The following is a 22,337-nucleotide window of genomic DNA, read 5'->3' as shown; positions in this document are numbered from 1 at the left end:
GTATTTTTGAATTGAATTTTGGCTGTTTTCATGCTTTGTTTTTTGAAAATATTGGATATTCTGTATATGTATTTTTGGTTGTAAGTCAGAGTGTACCATCTTTTGTTTTCTGTTTCTTGCTCATACTGTGTGGTCCCTATTGTCGTATTTTGTGTCTTTGTTGGTGCAGGATTCTGTCCTTGTGTTGTTGAAGGCTGGTTGCTTGTTCTTTTCTGTTTCTTGATTTTATTGTTTATTTGTTACTGAGTTTTCTTTGTATCCATTGTTTGCTGCTATTTGTATTATGATATTCAGTTCTTTTTGATAATTTCTGTATCTAACGCCACTGTGTTTAGTCTGTGAAGCATGTACCTAAGTGTTACCTGCTTTTAAGAACTAGGGTATTGTGATGTACCATGTATAACTGGATCTGTTGTTGTGGGTTTTCAGTATATGTGTTCAGTATATGTGTTGGTCGTTTTGAATCTTTATGGTGATGTGCAAGAAATTTAACTGCCTGTTTTCCTCTTTTTCTATTGTAAAAGTATCTTTTAACGAACTGAATTTTTGTGTTTGTGTAGCTGGTCAATTTTATTGTTAGATTCCTTTATCAGGCACAAAATGTTATCAATATATCTAATTTAATACAGGATGTTGTACCTATTTGACACTACTTTGTTAAATACAAGGTGAATTACTAACTATTGCACCCAGAATAACTCCGAAAGTATGATAGTAGCTGAAAAGTTAGTGGGACAAAATTTGCATGGGACAACAGGGGCCATAATAGGACGTTGGCTTTTTGTTGCTAGGTAGGGTCACTTCGGAGATATGAAGGTCAACTTTGCTTTTTTAAATGGGATGCTATAGTTTGGTACTTATTTTCTGATAGCGAGACGAATGCAATGATGTGTAACAATGAGGTCTTTGGTCAATGAAAGTCTAAAAGGTGGCATAAATTTCCATTTACAGAAGGTGTTCGAAGTGATAGCCATTGGTATCAATGCAGAGCTGCAATCATGGATTTAGTGGGATTCCCTATCACTTCGACACTTATCGAAACACATGCTCTGACAATTCTCTCCCATATATCGTGCAAATAGTAAATATTCTCCAAGTGCCATTGACATGTGAACACCAATCGATGGTTTCGCAATACAACACTAATAAGAATGGTAAGGCTAGTATCGTCGAATCAAGCGAATGTGGATGATGTATTCCTTCAAAGAACAAGTCGATATGCTTCTCGTTTACAGAGAATGCCAACGAAATTCAGTGAGAGCTGGAGACCTGTACGTTGAAAGATATCCTCAACTTACTCGCCCTACACGTATTACATTTGAATATGTGTATGATAAATTGAGGACAACTGGATCATTAACACACTAGAAACATATCCGGTAAAGGAAAATTACTAACAAGGAAACGGAAATTGGTACTCTTGCCACTGTGGTTCAAGATCTTTGTGTTAACCGTGTCAAATTGCAAGGGAATCTGGCATGAGCCAGAGTAGTGTTGTTCGTGTTCAGCATCGCAATAAATACCATCCTTACCATATCAGTCTCCATCAAGAATTAACTGTTACGGATTATATGCGTCACATTGAATTCTGCGATGGGCTTAACTTCAGATTCAGAGAGATGACACATTTATTAATTTGATTTTATTTACTGATGAGGCTACATTCACGAACCATGAAAATGTTAATTTGCATAACATGCATTATTGGGCAACTGAAAATCCATGTTGGCTGCGGCAAGTTGCACACCAAAAGTCGTGGTCGGTGAATATATGGTGTGGGATTCTGGAGGACAGAATTATAGGCTCCTATTTCATCGAAGCAAATCTTTATGGTATGAAATACACCACATTCATGCAGGAAACATTAGGTCTGTTATTGGAAGAAATACCTTTAGGGACAAGGAACAGAATGTTTATCAACAAGATGGTTGTCAGGCACATTTTTCGATGGCTAGAAATGAGTTGCAGAGAGAATTGCCAAATCGTTGGACTGGACACGGAGGAGATTTTTCGTTGCCGGCTCGTTCGCCACACCTAACGCCTCTGGAATTTTTCTTGTGGGGATTCGTAAGATAGATTGTTTATAAAGATGTTCCAACTACACCTGACGATATAAGAGACAGAATTGTCAGAGCATGTGTTTCGATAAGTGTCGATGTGACAAGGAATACCACTCAATCCATGACAAGAAGATTGCAGCACTGTGTTGATACCAATGGTCATCACTTCGAACACCTTCTATAAATGGTTGTTCATGCCACCTATGTGAGCTTCATTAACCTTACTGTTACACATCATTGGACTCGTCTCGATAGCCGCTATCAGAAAATAAGCACCAAACTATAGCATCCCATTAAAAAAAAAAAAAGTTGACCTTTATATCTCTGAAGCGAGCCCACCTAGCAACAAAAAACCGACGTCATATCATGACCCCCGTTGTCCCATGCAACTTCTGTCCCACAAACGTTTCAGCTCGTATAATAGTTTCGTAGTTACTCTTGGTGGCAATAGTTAGTGACTCACCCTGTGTAACTTATCACACATGGTTCATTAATATGCTAACAAGGAGGGAACAAGCCGTGGTTTGGAGAATATGTAAACAAGACGAAAACTCCGTAGGTAATTTGCACTTCAACTTTAGAAACAAAACCTTGAGTTTAATCTGGAACAACCAATAGTGTACAAACATACGTATCCAATTTGTAGATTAACTGCGGAAGATGCTTTATAAATAAAAACGAAATGCGATTGGTGTAAAATTCTACTTAATTAAATTGTAGTAAGCTTAAGACGGAAAAATCAGTAATAACTGATTTTATCAACTGCTGCGGAAGATAATCACACTAACAAAGATATAATGTGTTTTAGCCTTAAGAAAACGAAGAAGGATAAAATCCACTAATAAGATATGAGTTAGCGCAGCAAAAATAGGTTAACTTCCAACGTTAGAAGCCGACGGAACTGTCAAAACTTTCTTCCCGAGAAACCTTAGTGTATGGACCCGTTGACAGACTGTGTGCAACCCGCCGTGAGAGATAGTGCTTTGCTAGGCATGACAACAAAGTACGAACAGTGATCTGTGACTACAAAGTTTGAATGTAAGCTCTTTGTGATTAGGCAGGAAAGTTTGAGATTGTGTGTACTATACTGTCGAAGTAAGAGTGCGTCTCAGTTTGAGTTTTATCCAGAATGTCTGTTAATTCAAGAATGGAGCAGGTAATGGAATAAAAAGTCTAAAACTATTACTGCATGCCTTGCGCTGCTAACAAAAAAATTTCATATCAACAAAAGGGTGGTGTAGACGTCGACGTTTCTTGGTTGATCGTCGAGTAAGTTTTTGAAGTCAGTAACTAAATAGACCGCTACCGGCTTTGTATGTAGGTGCGTTACTCTTAAAATTTGTTATTTTATCATCTAGCGCCGTAAAAATCGTTTTGCGAAACGTTTAGAATGTTCTGGAAAGTGGGCGATAGCGGCTTAATTTTCACATTACAGTTAAAACTTCCTAATTGTTTCAAAACGACAGATAGAGAATTGGAATAAAATTGGAAATTAGTCGCAGTTTTCCAGAGAGTGAATTGCGTTTAGTGAACAATGTACTTGTTGGCGTACTGTTGTTTCATAGTCTCAGCAAGCTGATTTCTCTCTTTCAGTGGTTTATCGAAGTGTCTAAGGGGAAGGCCGTGTGAGTGCTTAACAGACCCCGTCCTTCACTCTGTATTCATTGCCAGTTATTAGTTAAAATTAACATTTTCTGCTTGTATTATCATGCAGGTACTCTAATGTACTGGCATGGCAGTGCACCATTCATAAGTACGCTGGGTGCTGGAAATAGTGTAGTTTGCCGTGTATATGCAGTCAGTTACCATTTTTGGTTGTCATACTCTGTCTAGTGCCACGTGCCTCCCTTAGTGATGGTGCCGTATGAAATGCTTTCCTATTTTGAATTTGTATTGCACTATTTCTTTTTAAACCACTTGCACGTAGAATTGCGTTCTTCCAATGTTATTCGACGTGTAGGTTTAATAAGGTCCGACAGTCATTAATTTCAGTAGTTCATTCTGTATTCATTTCAGCTACAGGTATCTGAACCTCCACAATAGAAGCCTGTATCATTTTAATGCTTTCTATATGTCGGCTTCATGCCAGCTACTGTTATGTTTCATTCTCACCACTTCACTCTTCTGAAAAGTCTTCAGACAAATTACAAAAGAAACACAACAGTCTGAACGTAAGAGTTTCTTGTGAGACTGAAATGTTACCTCTATCAAGAATATATATGCACAAAATTAACTCTGTCTTCTACACTTGCCAGTCTGTTCAAATTTTTTCTGCCTATGCCAATGCTAGTTTCTCTGAAGGAATATACCGCAACATTTATGATACAAATGTGGTTTGCTGGTTGTTGTTAATTTGTTTCTTTTTCCGTGATTTGGATACAGTTCAAAATTATTTTTTTTAAATACAAAGTAATGCTGTCATAAACATGTTTATTTTCATTGAACGGTGTTCTGTTGAATGTGCTGAACAGTTCCTTTACTCTAACCCATGAACTTGCTTGGCCACCAACAGTTTGAACATAGACTCTGCCTGTGGTGAAAGTGTTGAGAAAGAAGTGAAACTATCTGGGACTGCTTTTCAAAAATAAACATAAACTTTACAATTCAACTGAGTTTATTGTTAACATTGCCATAATTGTGAATGTAATCTCCCCCTACCCTTGAAAGTTTCTGATCGTTGAATGTAATCTGATTATTTATCGCAATTGGGTATAGTTTGTGATATGGCAGTGTATGTATCAATGGCATATGTATGTGCTGTACAAATGATTGTGTTATGATATTCCTGGCTTCATTAGCACATGGAGGAAAAATACGTCAAATGCTAAGTTTTAAGTATGTTACAGTATTTATTGATAAAGTTTTTGCCATTACTGCTTAGCATAGAGCTATTAAAAAAGACATATTACAAAAATTTTGTGAGACTTAATACATAATCAAAATTGTTTGTGAGAACTTGTTTATCCATATCAGATCTACAGGAATATGAAGCTAGATTTGCAATTACTTCAGGTATTTGTCCAGTCCAGTGCTGAAGTGATGTCTTTTCATAGCCACTTTCTCCACAATGTCAGACATAAAAACACAAAAATGAGTAGCCATTCACTTATGGATGAGACAAACAGAAAGTAACAGAACAATAGCGCAAATGTTTTGTATTCACAAAGTAAGATCACCTAAAGTGATACATTGGTAACTGGTAAATAGCAGTCTGTGTACAGATGGAGGTTTCATACAAAAAAACTTGTGAAGTCCAGAGTTGGAATAAACTGCATGTATTGATACTGGATGTGTCAGTTTTGTTCCATAATGTTCTCCCAATGTTACATGTGATGTCATAATGTGCAAAGACGAGGAGACCAGAATACTGACACTGTTTCTTTTGCATCTCTATTAGTTTTAGAATTAAGTTATGATGACAGAGTAATCTGTTGTGTAACCAGAGTTCTAGGTTGGGTTGGAAAGTGACAGTACGGTTGAGGGTTGGTGAATCCAAATAATAGCTGTGAAAGCCTACCTCAGTTGGGTCGTGAGTTTGCAAGTGATATTGGATCCTACAGTTGAAAACTTCTGAATTTAATGGGACCCAAATAAGTTCATACTAAGAGGAGATATCAACTGTACAGAAAATAAGGGTGGTGACAGGTTTATTTAACTGGGGTCTTTACTGTCCAGACATTCCAAGAAAAATGCCCTGCATCTCATGATGACCTATTTAGAGAACAGAAAGAACCCGCTTTCAGGGCAAGAACTAAGAATATTCTTCAGTCTCATAGGTGTTTATCCCTTCGAAATTGTGCAGATAAAATTAGACAAATAACAGCTTCTGCGGGGGCATCAAAGCAGTTGCCCTTCGTGTGCTACATACAGGGCTGGAACTGTAAGAAACAAAAAATGTGGAACAATAAAATGTATTTTCTGCCACACACGTCACCATGAGTTACTGAGTGTAGACATGGATGTAAATGTCACTAGGAATTCTATTACGTAGTTGAGAAATGCTAAGAGCATTTTGTTGAATGTTACATGATTATTTCATGTATAAACTGGTTGCAAAAAGTGTGACAGTGGTGGCCATGAGCAGGGAGTGTGTGGATACTTGAGCATGTGGAATACTTCAGCCACTGATGTTGTCTCATCAGGTTAATTTATTTTTACATAGGTGGTATCACTGTTAAGTTGGACCGAGCGAGGTGGCGCAGTGGTTAGACACTGGACTCGCATTCGGGAGGATGACGTTTCAATCCCGCATCTGGCAGTCCTGATTTATGTTTTCTGTGATTTCCCTAAATCGCTTCAGGCAAATGCCGGGGTGGTTCCTTTGAAAGGACACGGCCGACTTCCTTCCCTAATCTGATGAGACCGATGACCTCACTGTCTGGTCTCCTTCCCCAAACAACCCAACCCAACTGTTAAGTTTGTCAGTATTTTACTGTCTTAGAGCAAGTTAGTTGTGTTGTCTGTTTACAGTTTTCGACACCCTAGCAGTAAATAGCTAAATGGTTTCCAATTTTTGTTTGGTTAATTTTTATGTTTGACCAAAAGAAAACTAGTGACTGGAACCTTTGTAGTTTGAACATTATTTTTGTTCTATAACAGTTAGAATAGTTGATTACATAACATAGAAATAGCCAGTTGAACAAAAATGTTGAAGATATGGATGCTTCTGACTCGTGAGATGGGCTAGTTGAGCTATGGCTTAACTTCCCCTATGCTAAAAATACATTTATAGGTGCTTTTTGTTGAAAAGAAACTTTGTGTGAACAAGTGTTACAAAATTGTTACAAAAAAGTGTGTGCAAAAGCGTTTACACAACTACACATCATTAGTGTAATTTGTTAGTAGGTAAAGCTTGTCCACTAGCTTCCACAAATGTGAACGTTTGCAAAGGCTTTAAAGTTAGTGGTGTTTTTGCCTGGAATGTGAATTTTCACTAATTATGAACTTCCGTAACTTACAGTCTCATGTCCTTCTGGAAAGTGCTTGGGCTTCATTCAAATAATGCAAATTATACCAAGCACATTGAAAGACATGTGGGTGGGCTTTCGTCTACTTTCGCGTTGAGCCCTCGGCAAGTGGGACCCATTGTTTCACCAGAACTGTGAGATGGTGGTGGTGGTTGTTGGGATGTTTAAGGGGGACTAAACAGCGAAGGTCATCAGTCCCCCGAACTGTGAGACTTTTCCACAAAGCCATGCCTAATTTTATGAAAGGCAGTAGGAAAAAGCTAAATTGGCAGTTTTAATTTCTGCTCCTGAAAAGCTATAAATTGAGAAATCGCTTCTGGATAGAGCAGAAAAAGATAAAAACGGGTAATGGGAAAACTTTGACCTGCACAAAAACAGTCAAAGCAATGCGTCTACCATGGAAATTCAAAATAGGCTTAATCTGAATCATCTAACAGAATCTGACAGTTATTCAACAAAAAGCACAAGCTCACTCAGGGCCAAGAGTAATAAGAGGGACACTGAAGATGTAGTTGTGGACAGGAAGCCAAGCATAAGTGATTGCTTGTTGGTATAATTAGAGGGGGAAAATGTGCTATGCAATTTGTTGGGAAAGTTATTAATATAGAAAAGGAAGGACTGAAAGTTAATTTTCGAAAAACAAAAAAAAAACAAAATAGAAACTTCGTTCAATGGAAGAGGAGTGAAAACAAACATGTGTGCCAGGTTATCCATGGAGTAAATGACTGTTGAAGTTCGTGACATGATTTAGTTGCTGTCTAGTGCGTGGTAACGTCAGTACAGCTGTTGCCGTGGTGGCTAGCATTGTTGCCCTCACTCTAGTGTCCCATGTTCAAAACCTATTATTGTTTTTATTCATTTCATAATTATTTTTTTTCCATTTATCTACCGTATCCATAGACGGTTACTACAGAAATGTTTGTTATAAAGTAGGGGATACAAGGGTGTTACATTAACAGTGAAATTACATCTGGGTTTCGCAATAAATGTATAACATATATTGTGCCTGTGTGTGTGTGTGTGTGTGTGTGTGTGTGTGTGTGTGTGTGTGTGTGTGTGTGTGTGAGAGAGAGAGAGAGAGAGAGAGAGAGAGAGACTTTCAGGGTTTACAGTCATTGTAAATTCTCATTCTTACATCCATTCTTACATTTACTCTTCAGGAAAATTTGGTCTATTTCCTCGGATGAAATCGATCATAGAAACACGTGGAAACGGAGAAATTCTGAACACAATGAGTGTTATTATTATTTCTTTCCTTTCTCAGACGTTATGTCTGGTTAAAAATGGAAAGTGACGCGGACCTTGATCAAGCGCGACTTCCTTTTAATTGTACGGTATATATTATATTGCATTTAGGAACTTTTGGGTAATTGTACATGTATCAATAATTACAGATTTCTGTAGTTGTATATATAAGTTTGGATGTAGCTGTATTGCATTGATGTACTGGTGGATATTGTGTGGTATGACTCCTGTAGTTGATAGTATAATTGGTATGTCAACTTTATCCTGATGCCATATGTCCTTGACTTCCTCAGCCAGTTGGATGTATTTTTCAATTTTTTCTCCCGTTTTCTTTTGTATATTTGTTGTATTGGGTATGGATATTTCGATTAGTTGTGTTAATTTCTTCTTTTTATTGGTGAGTATGATGTCAGGTTTATTATGTGGTGGTGTTTTATCTGTTATAATGGTTCTGTTGCAGTATAATTTGTATTCGTCATTCTCCAGTACATTTTGTGGTGCATACTTGTATGTGGGAATGAGTTGTTTTATTAGTTTATATTGTATGGCAAGTTGTTGGTGAATTATTTTTGCTACATTATCATGTCTTCTGGGGTATTCTGTATTTGCTAATATTGTACATCCGCTTGTGATGTGATCTACTGTTTCTATTTGTTGTTTGCAAAGTCTGCATTTATCTGTTGTGGTATTGGGATCTTTAATAATATACTTGCTGTAATAGCTGGTGTTTATTGTTTGATCCTGTATTGCAATCGTGAATCCTTCCGTCTCACTGTATATAGTGCCTTTTCTTAGCCATGTGTTGGATGCATCTGGATCGATGTGTGGCTGTGTTAGATGAAAAGAGTGCTTGCCATGTAGTGTTTTCTTTTTCCAATTTACTTTCTTCGAATCTGTTGATGTTATGTGATCTAAAGGGTTGTAGAAGTGGTTATGAAATTGCAGTGGTGTAGCCGATGTATTTATATGAGTGATTGCTTTGTGTATTTTGCTAGTTTCTGCTCGTTCTAGAAAGAATTTTCTTAAATTGTCTACCTGTCCATAATGAAGGTTTTTTATGTCGATGAATCCCCTTCCTCCTTCCTTTCTGCTTAATGTGAATCTTTCTGTTGCTGAATGTATGTGATGTATTCTATATTTGTGGCATTGTGATCGTGTAAGTGTATTGAGTGCTTCTAGGTCTGTGTCACTCCATTTCACTACTCCAAATGAGTAGGTCAATACTGGTATAGCATAAGTATTTATAGCTTTTGTCTTGTTTCTTGCTGTCAATTCTGTTTTCAGTATTTTTGTTAGTCTTTGTCTATATTTTTCTTTTAGTTCTTCTTTAATATTTGTATTATCTATTCCTATTTTTTGTCTGTATCCTAGATATTTATAGGTATCTGTTTTTTCCATCGCTTCTATGCAGTCGCTGTTGTTATCCAATATGTAATCTTCTTGTTCAGTGTGTTTTCCCTTGACTATGCTATCTTTCTTACATTTGTCTGTTCCAAAAGCCATATTTATATCATTGCTGAATACTTCTGTTATCTTTAGTAATTGGTTGAGTTGTTGATTTGTTGCTGCCAGTAGTTTTAGATCATCCATGTATAGCAAATGTGTGATTTTGTGTGGGTATGTTCCAGTAATATTGTATCCATAATTTGTATTATTTAGCATGTTGGATAGTGGGTTCAGAGCAAGACAGAACCAGAAAGGGCTTAATGAGTCTCCTTGGTATATTCCACGCTTAATCTGTATTGGCTGTGATGTGATGTTATCTGAATTTGTTTGGATATTAAGTGTGGTTTTCCAGTTTTTCATTACTATGTTTAGAAACTGTATCAATTTAGGATCTACTTTGTATATTTCCAATATCTGTAGTAACCATGAGTGGGGTACACTATCAAAGGCTTTTTGGTAATCAATGTATGCGTAGTGTAGGGACCTTTGTTTAGTTTTAGCTTGATATGTCACCTCTGTATCTATTTTCAGTTGCTCTTTACATCCTCGTGCTCCTTTGCAGCAGCTTTTTTGTTCTTCATTTATAATTTTGTTCTGTGTTGTATGTGTCATTAATTTCTGTGTAATGACTGAAGTTAGTATTTTGTAGATTGTTGGTAGGCATGTTATGGGGCGATATTTAGCTGGGTTTGCTGTGTCTGCTTGATCTTTAGGTTTCAGATAGGTTATTCCATGTGCAAGTGTATCAGGGAATGTGTATGGGTCTGCAATGTAACTGTTAAATAATTTAGTGTGAGTCCGCCGCTCATGGTCTCGCGGTAGCGTTCTCGCTTCCCGAGCACGGGGTCCCGGGTTCGATTCCCGGCGGGGTCAGGGATTTTCACCTGCCTCGAGATGACTGGGTGTTTGTGTTGTCTTCATCATTTCATCATCATCCAGGAAAGTGGCGAAATTGGACTGAGCAAAGGTTGGGAAATTGTACGGGCGCTGATAACCACGCAGTTGAGTGCCCCACAAACCAAACATCATCATCAATTTAGTGAGATGTGAATGTGTTGAGGTGAACTTCTTTAGCCAGTAATTTGCTATTTTATCATTTCCAGGGGCTTTCCAATTGTGTGTAGAATTAATTGCTCGGGTGACTTCATGTTGCAAAATTATCACTTCAGGCATTTGTGGTATCATCTTGTATGAGTCTGTTTCTGCTTGTATCCACTGTGCATGCCTGTTATGTTGTACCGGGTTTGACCATATGTTGCTCCAGAAGTGTTCCATGTCTGTTATGTTTGGTGGATTGTCTATTTTAATGTGTGTGTTATCTATTGTTTGGTAAAATCTCTTTTGGTTTGTGCTGAATGTTTGGTTTTGTTTCCTTCTATTTTCACTTTTTTTGTATCTTCTAAGTCGTTTGGCCAATGCTTGTAATTTCTGCTTCTTTTCATCTAATTGCTCTATTGCTTCTTGTTGTGAGATTTTACCTAACCTTTTTCATTTTTTGTCTGATATTTCATTTCTTATAAATTGTGTTAGCTGTCCGATGTCTTTTCTCAGTTTTTCTATTCTGATCTGTAGCCTGTGTTGCCATGCTGGTTTTGTGGGCTTCTTCTGTGTGTTGGTTTGTTCTGATCTCTGCCTAGTGTGTATACTTACTGTAGTGTATGCTCCTATATAAACCAGTAGTTGTAACTCTTCCATAGTTGTATTTTCATTTATTTTATTGTGTTGATAGTTTTTATTGTTGTTTCGACTTGTGGGTTATTTGGCGGTCTATGCAAGAATGGTCTAATGTCTGTATTTGTGTCTTTGTATTCTATATATGTCAGCTGAAATTTCTCTTCTATATCTAACACGTGTGTCTCTTCGTGTTCTATTTGTGCTTGTTCTGGTGGCTGTCTTAAGATTTCGTTTTCCTCTGATTGTTTAATTGATGCGTGTTGTTCTTTGTTTGTTTGCTCTGGGATGTTTGAGTCCATTACTGTATTTTCTTCTTCTGATTGCACATTATTTTGTTCCAGTATTTGTTGTACTTGTTGTTTGATGTTTTCTAATTCTGACTGGGGTATCCTATTATTTTTTATTATTACACGGATCTGATCAGCTAGTCGTTGTTCTGTTAAAAATTTTAATTCCGGGTATCTGGTAATAAATGTTGTATATATTTGTGATCTGTATCCAGTTGTGTTGGTTCCTAGGTTTGTTGCTTGGTAATAGCAGAACATGAGGTGTCGATTAACTTCATCTGACCATCTCATCCTCTGTCTTTGTTTTCCTTCTAGGGTGGTTGCAGGATAGGTAGATAGTAGGTGAATAAAAAACAGAAATAAAAGTAATTATCAAACTTCAGACATGGGACACAAAAGTGTGATGCTGCAACCTTGGCCACTGAGCCACTGCTTCGGTTGGACTGTTCACTTGCAAAAAAAAAAAAAAAAAAGAACACACATGTAAATTACTCTCGAAAACTTTGACCAACATTTTCCTTCAGATGTGTTAGCTTATTTGGGCTTCTCTTCCACTGAGTAACGTTTCTGGACATTCTGGTTATGGCACGTGCTGTGTTCTCCTTGTAAGTTTAAATTGCCTCTACCTGAAGACACCACTTTTGTTGGTGATCAATTAGTCTTCAGCCTCCCATCATCAATGCTAAAAAATTACTGTGTGAGTACTTTTACTATCATAACTGGTTTTGAAGAACTTAGTGTTTTGTAAAGTTTAAGTTGGTTGTTAACATGAGATTTGAAATCCTTAAACATGTTTTGAGAATGAAATGATGATTTAAGTCTGTTATTTTCCAGCTCAAGTATCCCAATAACATGGATCAAGCATCCCCACCATAGGTATCCTTCAGCCATAATGTAAAACAACTTTGTAAACAATTTCTTCGTTGCTGCATATTTTAGAATTTGTTTTTAAATGCATATCTTATGGGGGAATGTGTAAGGCTTATCATGACAGTTGGATCATTCCATGTCAGTTCAACCAGGGGCTCCAGCTCATGGTCTCAGATTTGACTGAAATTCAGTACACTAATGTACAAAGTATTAGTTACCCCTGCCAATTAGTTCCAGAATTATGACTTGTGAACGAAAGGTGGCGTGACCCAGAAACTGCAACTCGCAGCTGGCAATCCATCTTCAGACCCAACTTCAGGTCTTACCAACTTTGGAACTATTCCACACAGTCCAGTGAAATTTTTACAGTAACATCCATTTACAAAACACACTCCATGAATCAAAACACCAACAACATATTTCTGAGGGAAAATAAAAAATTCTAAAATGTGATTAAAAATTGTAATATGTTACAAGGTACATATTGTAGGTGCCCTCTATGCCAAATATAATTCACTCAAAAAGGGTATAATTTTTTTTGTGGTAAGCTTAATGTGGCCTAAACACACACAGAATTCGTCATGCCCAATCAGTCACAAAAACTGAGTTAAATGTACATGAAAATACAAAAATTTGAAAAATTACCTGAAAAACATGGATTTTTGATGTGTGGTAGCACAAAAGGGACAAGTGGTATCCAAGCCAAATTTCACTCTCTGCATAAGTAGACCATAATGATATATATCTCAAAATTTCAGCATGTTATTGCAAGACATTTGTGTACAATGGAAGATGACAGATGTATTTGGTGATATGGCCATTGTTCCACAACACAATTTTGTAAAAACATATCGTAAACTGTTCTGCCTCTACTTATCCTTCCCCACAACTGTTTAATCACTAAGCAACAACATATAAACAGATTAACACACTCTATCATTAATGTTTACTGCACTTTAACTGCTAAAAACCAGTTGATTGTTCTTTGAACGGAAGTTTTCCCACACTTTAGCTACTGTACTCCGTACATGGAGTGGCAAGTTGTACTGTCTTCCTGATAATGTGGTAGGAACTGGAACTGTCATAAGAATATGTTCAAAAGGAATCAAACACCTGTCTGCCAAATATGGCCAATGAAATGATCTTGCTGGTCCTGCTGGTGCCATGAAGTTCACAAATACATCACCTTCTGCTTCACAGCACTCTGCAACACATCCTAAGTACTATTTGTCATCATAAACAGCAATAACATAGCAACCTGGTTATATGTTGCTGCTTTTGCTTCTGAATCCTGAGTCAGACACGCTGTAAAGACACACGTTGTGCATGAACCTATAGTTATAACCAGACAGTCTGCTCGTCTGCACATTGTCAGAGTCCGCTGGAGAGAAGCTATGATGGCCCCTTGTGCCTGCAACAGTTTTAACGTGTTCTAGTGTGCTTTTTAGCAACTCTTCGACTGATTTCACCTCATCTTTCGAAACATAGAATGATTCTATGCCAGAGATATTTTTCTGTGCCCAGGTAAATAATTGAAGTGTCAGAATGTGACCTTCTGTAGGGTGCTGCAGACTAGCTCGTGATGCCCTGCGCTTAATGGTAGCACCAATACTATCACATACATTTTTACCATGACTTGTTGCAAAAAAATTCCATTTTGCGTGAATCTGAAAGGCATGGTAATGCATGCATAATTTTTTGAGATTTTTACAGTTTTTTTTACTGACTAGCTGCCCCATCACTGAAGTATTTCGCGAAATGTATGTGAGGCAGCTTGTTTCTCACATATGCCATGACAGTCCGAATGTGGGCATGAACTGCAATGGCATCACGAATTAAACCGTCACTAAAAACGTACAGGTTCATGACAGACACATCACCTGATTCACCTCTATAGTAAATTGCAAATGGATGGAGAGTTGCTTGACTGTTGTCCCAATGATATCCTTGGATGGTATCTTGAACTATAAATGCATAATTTTCAGAAAAGTCTAGTATTACTATAATTTCATCTTGTTTTAAATTATCCTTACAAAACTGGAGATAAGCCAATTGTGCTGTTGCTGTGAAGCTGTGTGTGGTCAGTTTGTCCGTTTTTTGACGACACATTTCAACAAAATCTTCCACTGTACTTTGCTTTGTTTCAAGACTTGTGCGATCCATGTGTGTCCATTGTTTATAAGAAACAAGTTCACTGTCATTCATAAGGAGTTCACCATACAGTCTGTTGTTCATGTGTTCTGCAAGATTTGCCTTGCCAGGACACTTTTCACTCCTGTGTATCATGCACTGGTAGGAACTGGTGTCACACACTAGCAGCTTCATTGCACCTTTGTAATCCAGAACAGAATCCTTTATAGCAGCAAACATCAGCTTAGCATTTTGATGGGCCTCACGTGTGTGTGCCCCTTGCATTTACAGGCACAACCCATTTTGGCCGAAGATTGAAAAAAGATGATAAACCTACTTTGGTATTGGGATACTTTTCCTTGAATTCTACATATAGTTCTGATATGTTGCATAGCAACAGTCTTTTTTGCATCTGTACATATACATTTCCCATTTTTATCATTACATACTCATTTTTCCAGGAGTTATTCGTCTGTAGACATTATTTTCATAAAACTCTGACACTGGCACCTTTATTTCTGAACTCAATTGCTTACCCTGAGCCTGCTGAAGTTGTGGAAGCACTCCTTGGATTGTTTTTATTTTCCCAGCTTGCTTTACCATATATGTGGAAACATTGAATTCCTTTGCAGTGTAGTCAATAGACCAGCTGGAAGGTGCAAGGGTAAGAATAGCTACTTTTTTCTGGCATGTGGATATGGCACATTTTTCTTTCAAATCATGCACAATTTTGTCAAAGTCAGAGCATTTCTGGCACGATTTCTGTTCCTTTGGAGTAGATAGTTCTTCCTCTTCCACCATTAGTGAGTCAGCTATTTTGTGTTTCAATTCCATTTGAGCTTCTTGTAGTTTTCTTCTACCATAGCTGGGCCTGTATCTTTTCCCAACTTTGTCTCTCTTCATGGGAGACGAACCAAGAGCAGTCACTTAAGTATTTAATTGCTCATCTGCTGTGGTTGTAGGTGGCTGATACTCTTCGTCACTGTCATGTAAATTATCAGAATATTCTTCATTTTTTAGCAGTGTAACACACCTGGAACATAACTTTGTTTCATGTTAAGTCACATGCACTGATTCACTTTCAATACTGATTTTATATCAATTTCTCTGAGGCTACACTTCACTGTCTTCTTATTAATTCAAAATGGATCAAAACAACTTCTTTGTAGGAAAGAATACATATCCAGAAACACTTTCATATGATGATAACAAACGCTAAAGTTTCGTGGAACTGTACTCCTTGTGCCCACAGGGTGTATCCTGGATCTCCATAGCAACAAATCTTGGTCCGATTCATCCAGATCATACAGTACACAGTGAATGCCACATTTTGTTCCATATGTTGTTTTATGACATTCATATGCTTGTGCTCTACCAATACTGCAACTTTTTTGAACAGAAGCCCCACTGGTACACTCTTCTGCCTCCATACTGACTTTCCACAACAGTTCTGACCAGTCTGAACTAGAATCTTAAAAACATGAGTAACCTGTAATTGTTGCTTGTTGTTCCCGCCCAACAATGACTCATTCTGTCCCTGAAAACTACCATTGTTTAACTTTGTTGCCTAATGGTTCCCAACAATTGCTGCAGCTTTACCTGAAATAAGCTGTCAGCATCATCACTATTACTTGCTAAATCGTGTTAAAAGAAACATAACCAAATACATCTGTCAACTTTTGTTGTACACAAATGTCTTGCAATAACAAGTAGAAATTTTGCCACATATTATATTATGGTCTACTTATGCAGTGTTTGAAATTTGGCTTGGATATCACTTGTCCCTTTTGTGCTACCACACTTCGAAAATCCATGTTTTTCAGGAAATTTTTCAGTTTTTTGTATTTTCATGTGCATGTAACTCTGTTTGTGTGACTAATATGGGCAAGATGAGTTCTGTGTGTGTTTAGGCCACGTTAAGCTTACCACAAAAAAATTTATACCCTTTTTGAGTGAACTATATTTGGCATAGGTGGTACCTACAATTTGTACCTTTTAACATATTACATTTTTTAATTCTTTATTTTGGCTCAGAAATATGTTGTTGGTGTTTTGATTCATGGAGTGTGTTCTCTAAATGTATGTTACTGTAAAAATTTCACTGGACTGTGTGGAATAGTTCCAAAGTTATTAAGACCTGAAGTTAGGTCTGAAGATAGATTGCCAGATGCGGGTTGCAATTTCCGGGTCATGCCACCTTCTTTCACAAGCCATAATTCTGGGACTAATTGGCAGTGGAACTTAAAATTTTGTACGTGAGTGTTCCACACTTGGTAGCATTGGTGTGCTAAATTTCAGCCAAATCTGAGACTATCAGCTGGAACATTTTCTCAAATTGGTTGAATTGACATGGAATGATCCAGTTTCATTTGTCTCTAAGCACATAGCAAAAATAAAAATAATTAAAATAAAAAATGTGGCTGAACTTTGCTCAATCTTCCCCATTGTTTTACAAATGACAAATTGCTGCATTTAATAAGCTTAGTGTGGGTTTGTGGGGATAATGAATACACTGCCAGAATACCGCAGTGTGGATGGGGGGGGGGGGGGGGGTACGGCAAGATTGTAGTACCGTGCATCGGCTTTGACTCATGTCACAGAGATGAGGGACACCCTTGTTTCCAGCTCACATAATATGGAAAATACAATGTCACTCACTACACACACAGAGAGAGAGACAAATAACATGAAAAATATTTAATTATGTAAATAACATGAAACTAATGATAGCATTACGGGGATTAAGGGATTGTGGGTGGGGACTAACTAAATTTATGTGAATCCTAATAATGAAGACTTACCAAAATGAATACTATCGCAGAAATCAATCCAGCAAAATCATCAGAAATCAACAAAACCACAATAAAAAAAAAAACTGAAATGCTACTATCAGAAAGTTAAAACAAAATCCATGGTAACACAAAACCTAGACTTTCTCGTGTAACTAACACCTAAGTCCTAACGTCACCAATGTAGGTGGGGCATAATCCATACCAATTCAGGCAGGCTAGGAAAAAATCTTACCTTCATAGTCGTGGATGTTAGTGAATTTAGAATTGTTAAAATGAAGGGCTGAGTAATGAACACGTAATTTTTTGTTTTTTCCAAAAAAATTTCTACTACGAGATACAGCCCTCCAAAGATGACGCTGTGCATACCATTTTGAAGTTGTGAATTTTGGAAAAAATTTTAAAATGCTGTATCTCTGCAACAGTTATACATTTTTTATTTTAATGATAATTGCTTTATGATTACAAAGAAATACTCCATTTGGACTTACCTGTCGAAGTTTTTTTACTATAGCATATAATTCATGGAATTTTTTCCAAAAATGCCAATCCATATTCTGTTGATTACTACCATATAGTTCTACATTTTCTGGAAAGGAGAGCTTCCACTTTGTTTGAACGGGTTTTATAAACAATTGAAATTTTTGCCATAAATAAAATCTGTTTTATTACCACATTATCACACAACGGGCTCATATAAATCAAAACCTAGCCTTATTTAACATAATTTTACTTTTGAAATATGAGTAAGACACTCACTTTTTCAAGCATTTTAAATAGTTGCAAATGTATGTGAAAGGTCCAAAGACTTAAAGGTTTCAATTTATACAACTTCTGTGCACTCTGTTTTGTACTGATACTAGCCAGTCAATGAACTAAAAATGTGTTCCACTGCTTCATTATCTTCCTTTGATATGTAGTGATGCCTTCCTGTTGAACAAACAGGAACTGGAGCACTTAAAATTATCAAAATATCGTGAACAGGAAGTGTGCACTGATGACGTTGTTTCTGTTCTTCAGCTGGAATCCTATATTCAGCAGCTGGTCCATGTGGTAGTATAAAGTTCATTACAATTTCGCTTAACTCATTACTGGTGTCTATAATCACTGCAATCCACCAGTCGCGCGCGCACACACACACACACACACACACACACACACACACACACACACACACACACACACACACACTACAAACGTCCCCCATGTCAGGTTGTGAATCTGAATATTATCCTGCCGTTTCTGAGGTGTTTGGCAAATGAACGAAATTTCTTCTTTCTTGCTCCTTAAAGTGCATGTAATATGAGTTCGTCCATCACTTTGAGTCTGAAAATGTCTTCTGAATTCTTTTCACAGTAGTAGTTTATTTGGACCATTCTTCTTTTTTCTGCTCACGGAATTCCTGAATTTCCTTTTTGGACAAAAGAATGAAGGCTGTGAATGTGCAAGATTTCACTTGTACAATCCTCAGCATTCTGAATCACAGCTCTGTTTGGTCTGGAAAGATTATTTTGTAGCATGCTGCTTCAGCAGGCCTCCTGCACCATCACAAGGCCCCTTCCCGTGACCAGTAACACTGTATACCCAGTCAGTTGGCACAAGTAACTTACTCAGTTCGAACAGCTGGTAACAGTTTTTAATGTGACTAGGAGCACCATCAGAAATGACGATGATCCTCTCTGCCCCTACCCCCTGCGGGTCCGGCGGTTAGAATAGGCCTGAGGTATTCCTGCCTGTTGCAAGAGGCGACTAAAAGAAGTCTCACACATTTTGGCCTTTATGTGATGGTCCCCTGTAGGGTTTGACCTCCATTTTTCAAAATTTTCCCGAAGAGCGAGCCAATTGGGTAGGGCACTTTACATGGTGCATCGTGTCCATGCGCTGAGACCTATTGCATTGTTCGTTGGCGTGGATTTGCACTTCCGCTCATTCTCCAACTCTAGGGCGAGGTCACCCTCCTGGGTGCGTATTTTTCTATCAACTGTGCAGTATCGTTTTCTACACTGACAATGATCACGCATTTGTTTGCTTGGTTGCACCTGATATCCAGCACGGTAGCCAGTCCGTTGTGGTGGGGCCGCCATGTACCCTGTTGGTTGTATCCCCCTGAACACACAGGGATCGCTCTGTTGATGCCTGCACTGTTAACTCTCCACGTATACCGAGAAGTAGATGCCCGTTACCCTGGGGCATCAGGACTCCCGACAATGGCAGTCGTGCCGAGTGGCCTTTGCTGCGGCTTGGTGGCGTCTGTGGGAAGGGCCCCGGTCGGAGTGGGTGGCATCAGGGTGGATGACACGTGATGAAGTGTAGTACATAATCTCTTGCTGGTGGTCAAACACCAGCAGTGTCTAAGTGTTCACAGGCTCAATTCAGTGCACAGAAGTATGACCCGCAACTCGTTCCCCTCCCTGGCCGCACCATGGGAGGAGCGTCAGGTTAAGGATGGCAGCAACTCTTATTCGCCCTGGTACCTTGTACGAGAGCTGATGGGGAATCTTTCATGACGATGAAGCCTCAGTTTTTTATTTAGCATTTAGAGGGCAAGTTTGGGGAGATGGAGGGCTTGTCTAAATTGAGATCTGGATCAGTCTTGATCAAAACAGCATCCTCTACCCAGTCACGGGAGTTACTTGCTTGTGACAAGCTGGGAGATGTTTCTGTAACAAGAGCTTAAATATGGTCCAGGGACCTTCTTTTGCAGTCTGACGATGAGCTGCGCGCCAGTTTAGAGCGGCGAGGTGTACACTTCATTCGGCGTGCCCACAGGGGCCCCGAGGGATAATCAGGTTTCCACCGGTGCCTTTATCTTGGCCTTCGGGGGTGATACATGAACCGAGAAGGTCCAGTAGATGGTTTACCGCTGTGATGTAAAGCTCTATATCCCTCCCCCAATGCGGTGCTTTAAGTGTTGGATTTTCGGCCATATGTCTTCCCGCTGTACTTCTAGTGTTGCATGTCGAGATTGCAGATGCCTGTCACATCCCAATACTCCATGTGCCTAGTCTCCCTTCTGTGTCAGCTGTGGAGAGCACCATTCGCCCTGCTCGCCTGATTGCAGGATTCTCCAAAAAGAAAGGAAAATCATGGCATACATGACCCTGGACCAACTGGCCTACATCCTGTACGTATGACATCTTACAGCACCACTCCAACAGTTATAGCCCTATCAGCTCCACCAACTCCAACCCCAGTCACCTCTCAGAGCCAGAAGACTACACTAGCCCCCTTGATGGTGGGGACACTTCCCTCCCTGTTGCTCCTGCACCACCTACTTCAGGAGCACCCCCCGCCCCCCCCCCCCCCCCCCCACCAAAAGCATTGGGGATGTCAGTCCCCCATTTCTGCGCCAGAGAAGCATAAGTCTTCTTTGACTCCTCTCGCTAGGAAGGGGTCCCTTGGGTTGCTCCCTTCCCAGGTTTCTGCTGGTGGAAAAGATGACACCCGCCAGTGACTGAGAAGCTCAGAAGCAGCTGGTCGTAGGGCTTCATGCGCATCCTCCCTCAATCCTGGAGACTGAATCAGTGAAGTTCTCCCAGCCAGGGAAACCCAAGGAGTAGTGACAGAAATCCAAAAAGATCCCCAAGACCAGTGGAATTGTGGTGGCACCCACACCACTGCTGTTTACAAGCTCTGAATCTGCGGATGAGTTGGCGGTTCTGGCATCATCATCTGAGGACCTAGATCTCGCCGGACCCTCAGACACATTGGATATAGACTGCTCAGGCAGTAAGTTGGTGGCAGCAGGGGACCTTAAGGAGTAAACTGCCTCGTTGAATGTTCCATGCCTTCCCAGTCTGACAATGACATCATCCTCCAGTGGAATTGCTGCGTTTTTTCCACTGTCTGGCTGAGCTACGGCAACTTTTAAGCTTTACACCTGCTTTCTGCATTGCCCTCCAGGAAACCTGGTTCCCGGCAATGCAGACCCTTGCCCTCGCTATAAGGTATTTTACAGGAACTGTAGCGACTACAGTCAGGTGTCGGGTAGAGTTTGCATTTATGTACTAAACTCAGTCTGTAGTGAAACTGTGCCCCTTCAAAACCCTCTTGAAGCTGTGGCTGTCAGAATAAGGACGACACATGAAATCACTGTCTGCAATGTATATCTTCCTCCAGATGGTGCAGTGTCCTTAATGTACTAGCTGCACTGATTGATCAACTCCCTAATAAGAGATTTCAATGCCCTTAACCCCTCATGGGGTGGCACCATGCTTACTGGCCGAGGCAGACATGTCGAAACTACTGTCTCAGTTCGATCTCTGCCTCTTAAATACTGGGGCTGCCACACATTCTAGTGTGGTTCATGGTAGTTACTCGGCCTTTGATTTATCAATTTGCAGCCCAGACCTTCTCCCACCTATCTACTGGAGAGCACATGACAACCTGTGTGGTAGTGACCACTTCCCCATCTTCCTGTCACTGCCCCAGCGTCAAGCACACGGATGCCTGTCCATATGGGCTTTAAACAAGGCGGACTGTGAAACTTCCACCTCTGCTGTCACTGTTGAATCTCCCCCACATGGGAACATTAATGTGATGGTTGAGCAGGTGACAACAATCCTTTCTGCGGCAGAAAACTGGATCTCTCGCTTTTTAGGTCGCTCCCAGCAAGAGGCAGTCCCTTGGTGGTCGCCGGAAGTTGCTGAAGCAATGAAGGAGCGTCAGAGAGCTCTACAGCAGCATAAGTGGTACCCTTACCTGGAGCACCTCACAGCCTTTAAATGGCTCAGTGCCCACGTTTGCCAACTTATCGAACAACGGAAACAGGAGTGTTGGGAGAGATATGTCTAGACCATTGGGTGCTGTACGTCGCCTTCCCAAGTCTGAGCAAGGATCAAACGTGTTTTCGGGTACCAGACGCCAACA

General features: G+C 39.3%; 1 protein-coding gene across 1 annotated transcript in view; it reads left to right on the top strand.

The window, feature by feature from the left end:
• The first annotated feature begins 3,025 nt into the window (after nt 1–3,025).
• Nucleotides 3,026–22,337, top strand: part of LOC126183858 (calcyclin-binding protein) — a 62,031-nt gene continuing 42,719 nt past the window's right edge. Inside the window, exon 1 of the mRNA XM_049926150.1 lies at nt 3,026–3,216. Coding sequence (XP_049782107.1) covers nt 3,190–3,216 — 27 coding nt within the window. The 5' untranslated portion in view covers nt 3,026–3,189. The remainder of the gene's footprint in view (nt 3,217–22,337) is intronic.

The sequence above is a fragment of the Schistocerca cancellata genome, chromosome 4 (genome assembly GCF_023864275.1).
Source record: "Schistocerca cancellata isolate TAMUIC-IGC-003103 chromosome 4, iqSchCanc2.1, whole genome shotgun sequence".
Lineage (NCBI taxonomy): Eukaryota > Metazoa > Arthropoda > Insecta > Orthoptera > Acrididae > Schistocerca > Schistocerca cancellata.
This window is presented reverse-complemented; position numbering and strand designations above follow the sequence as displayed.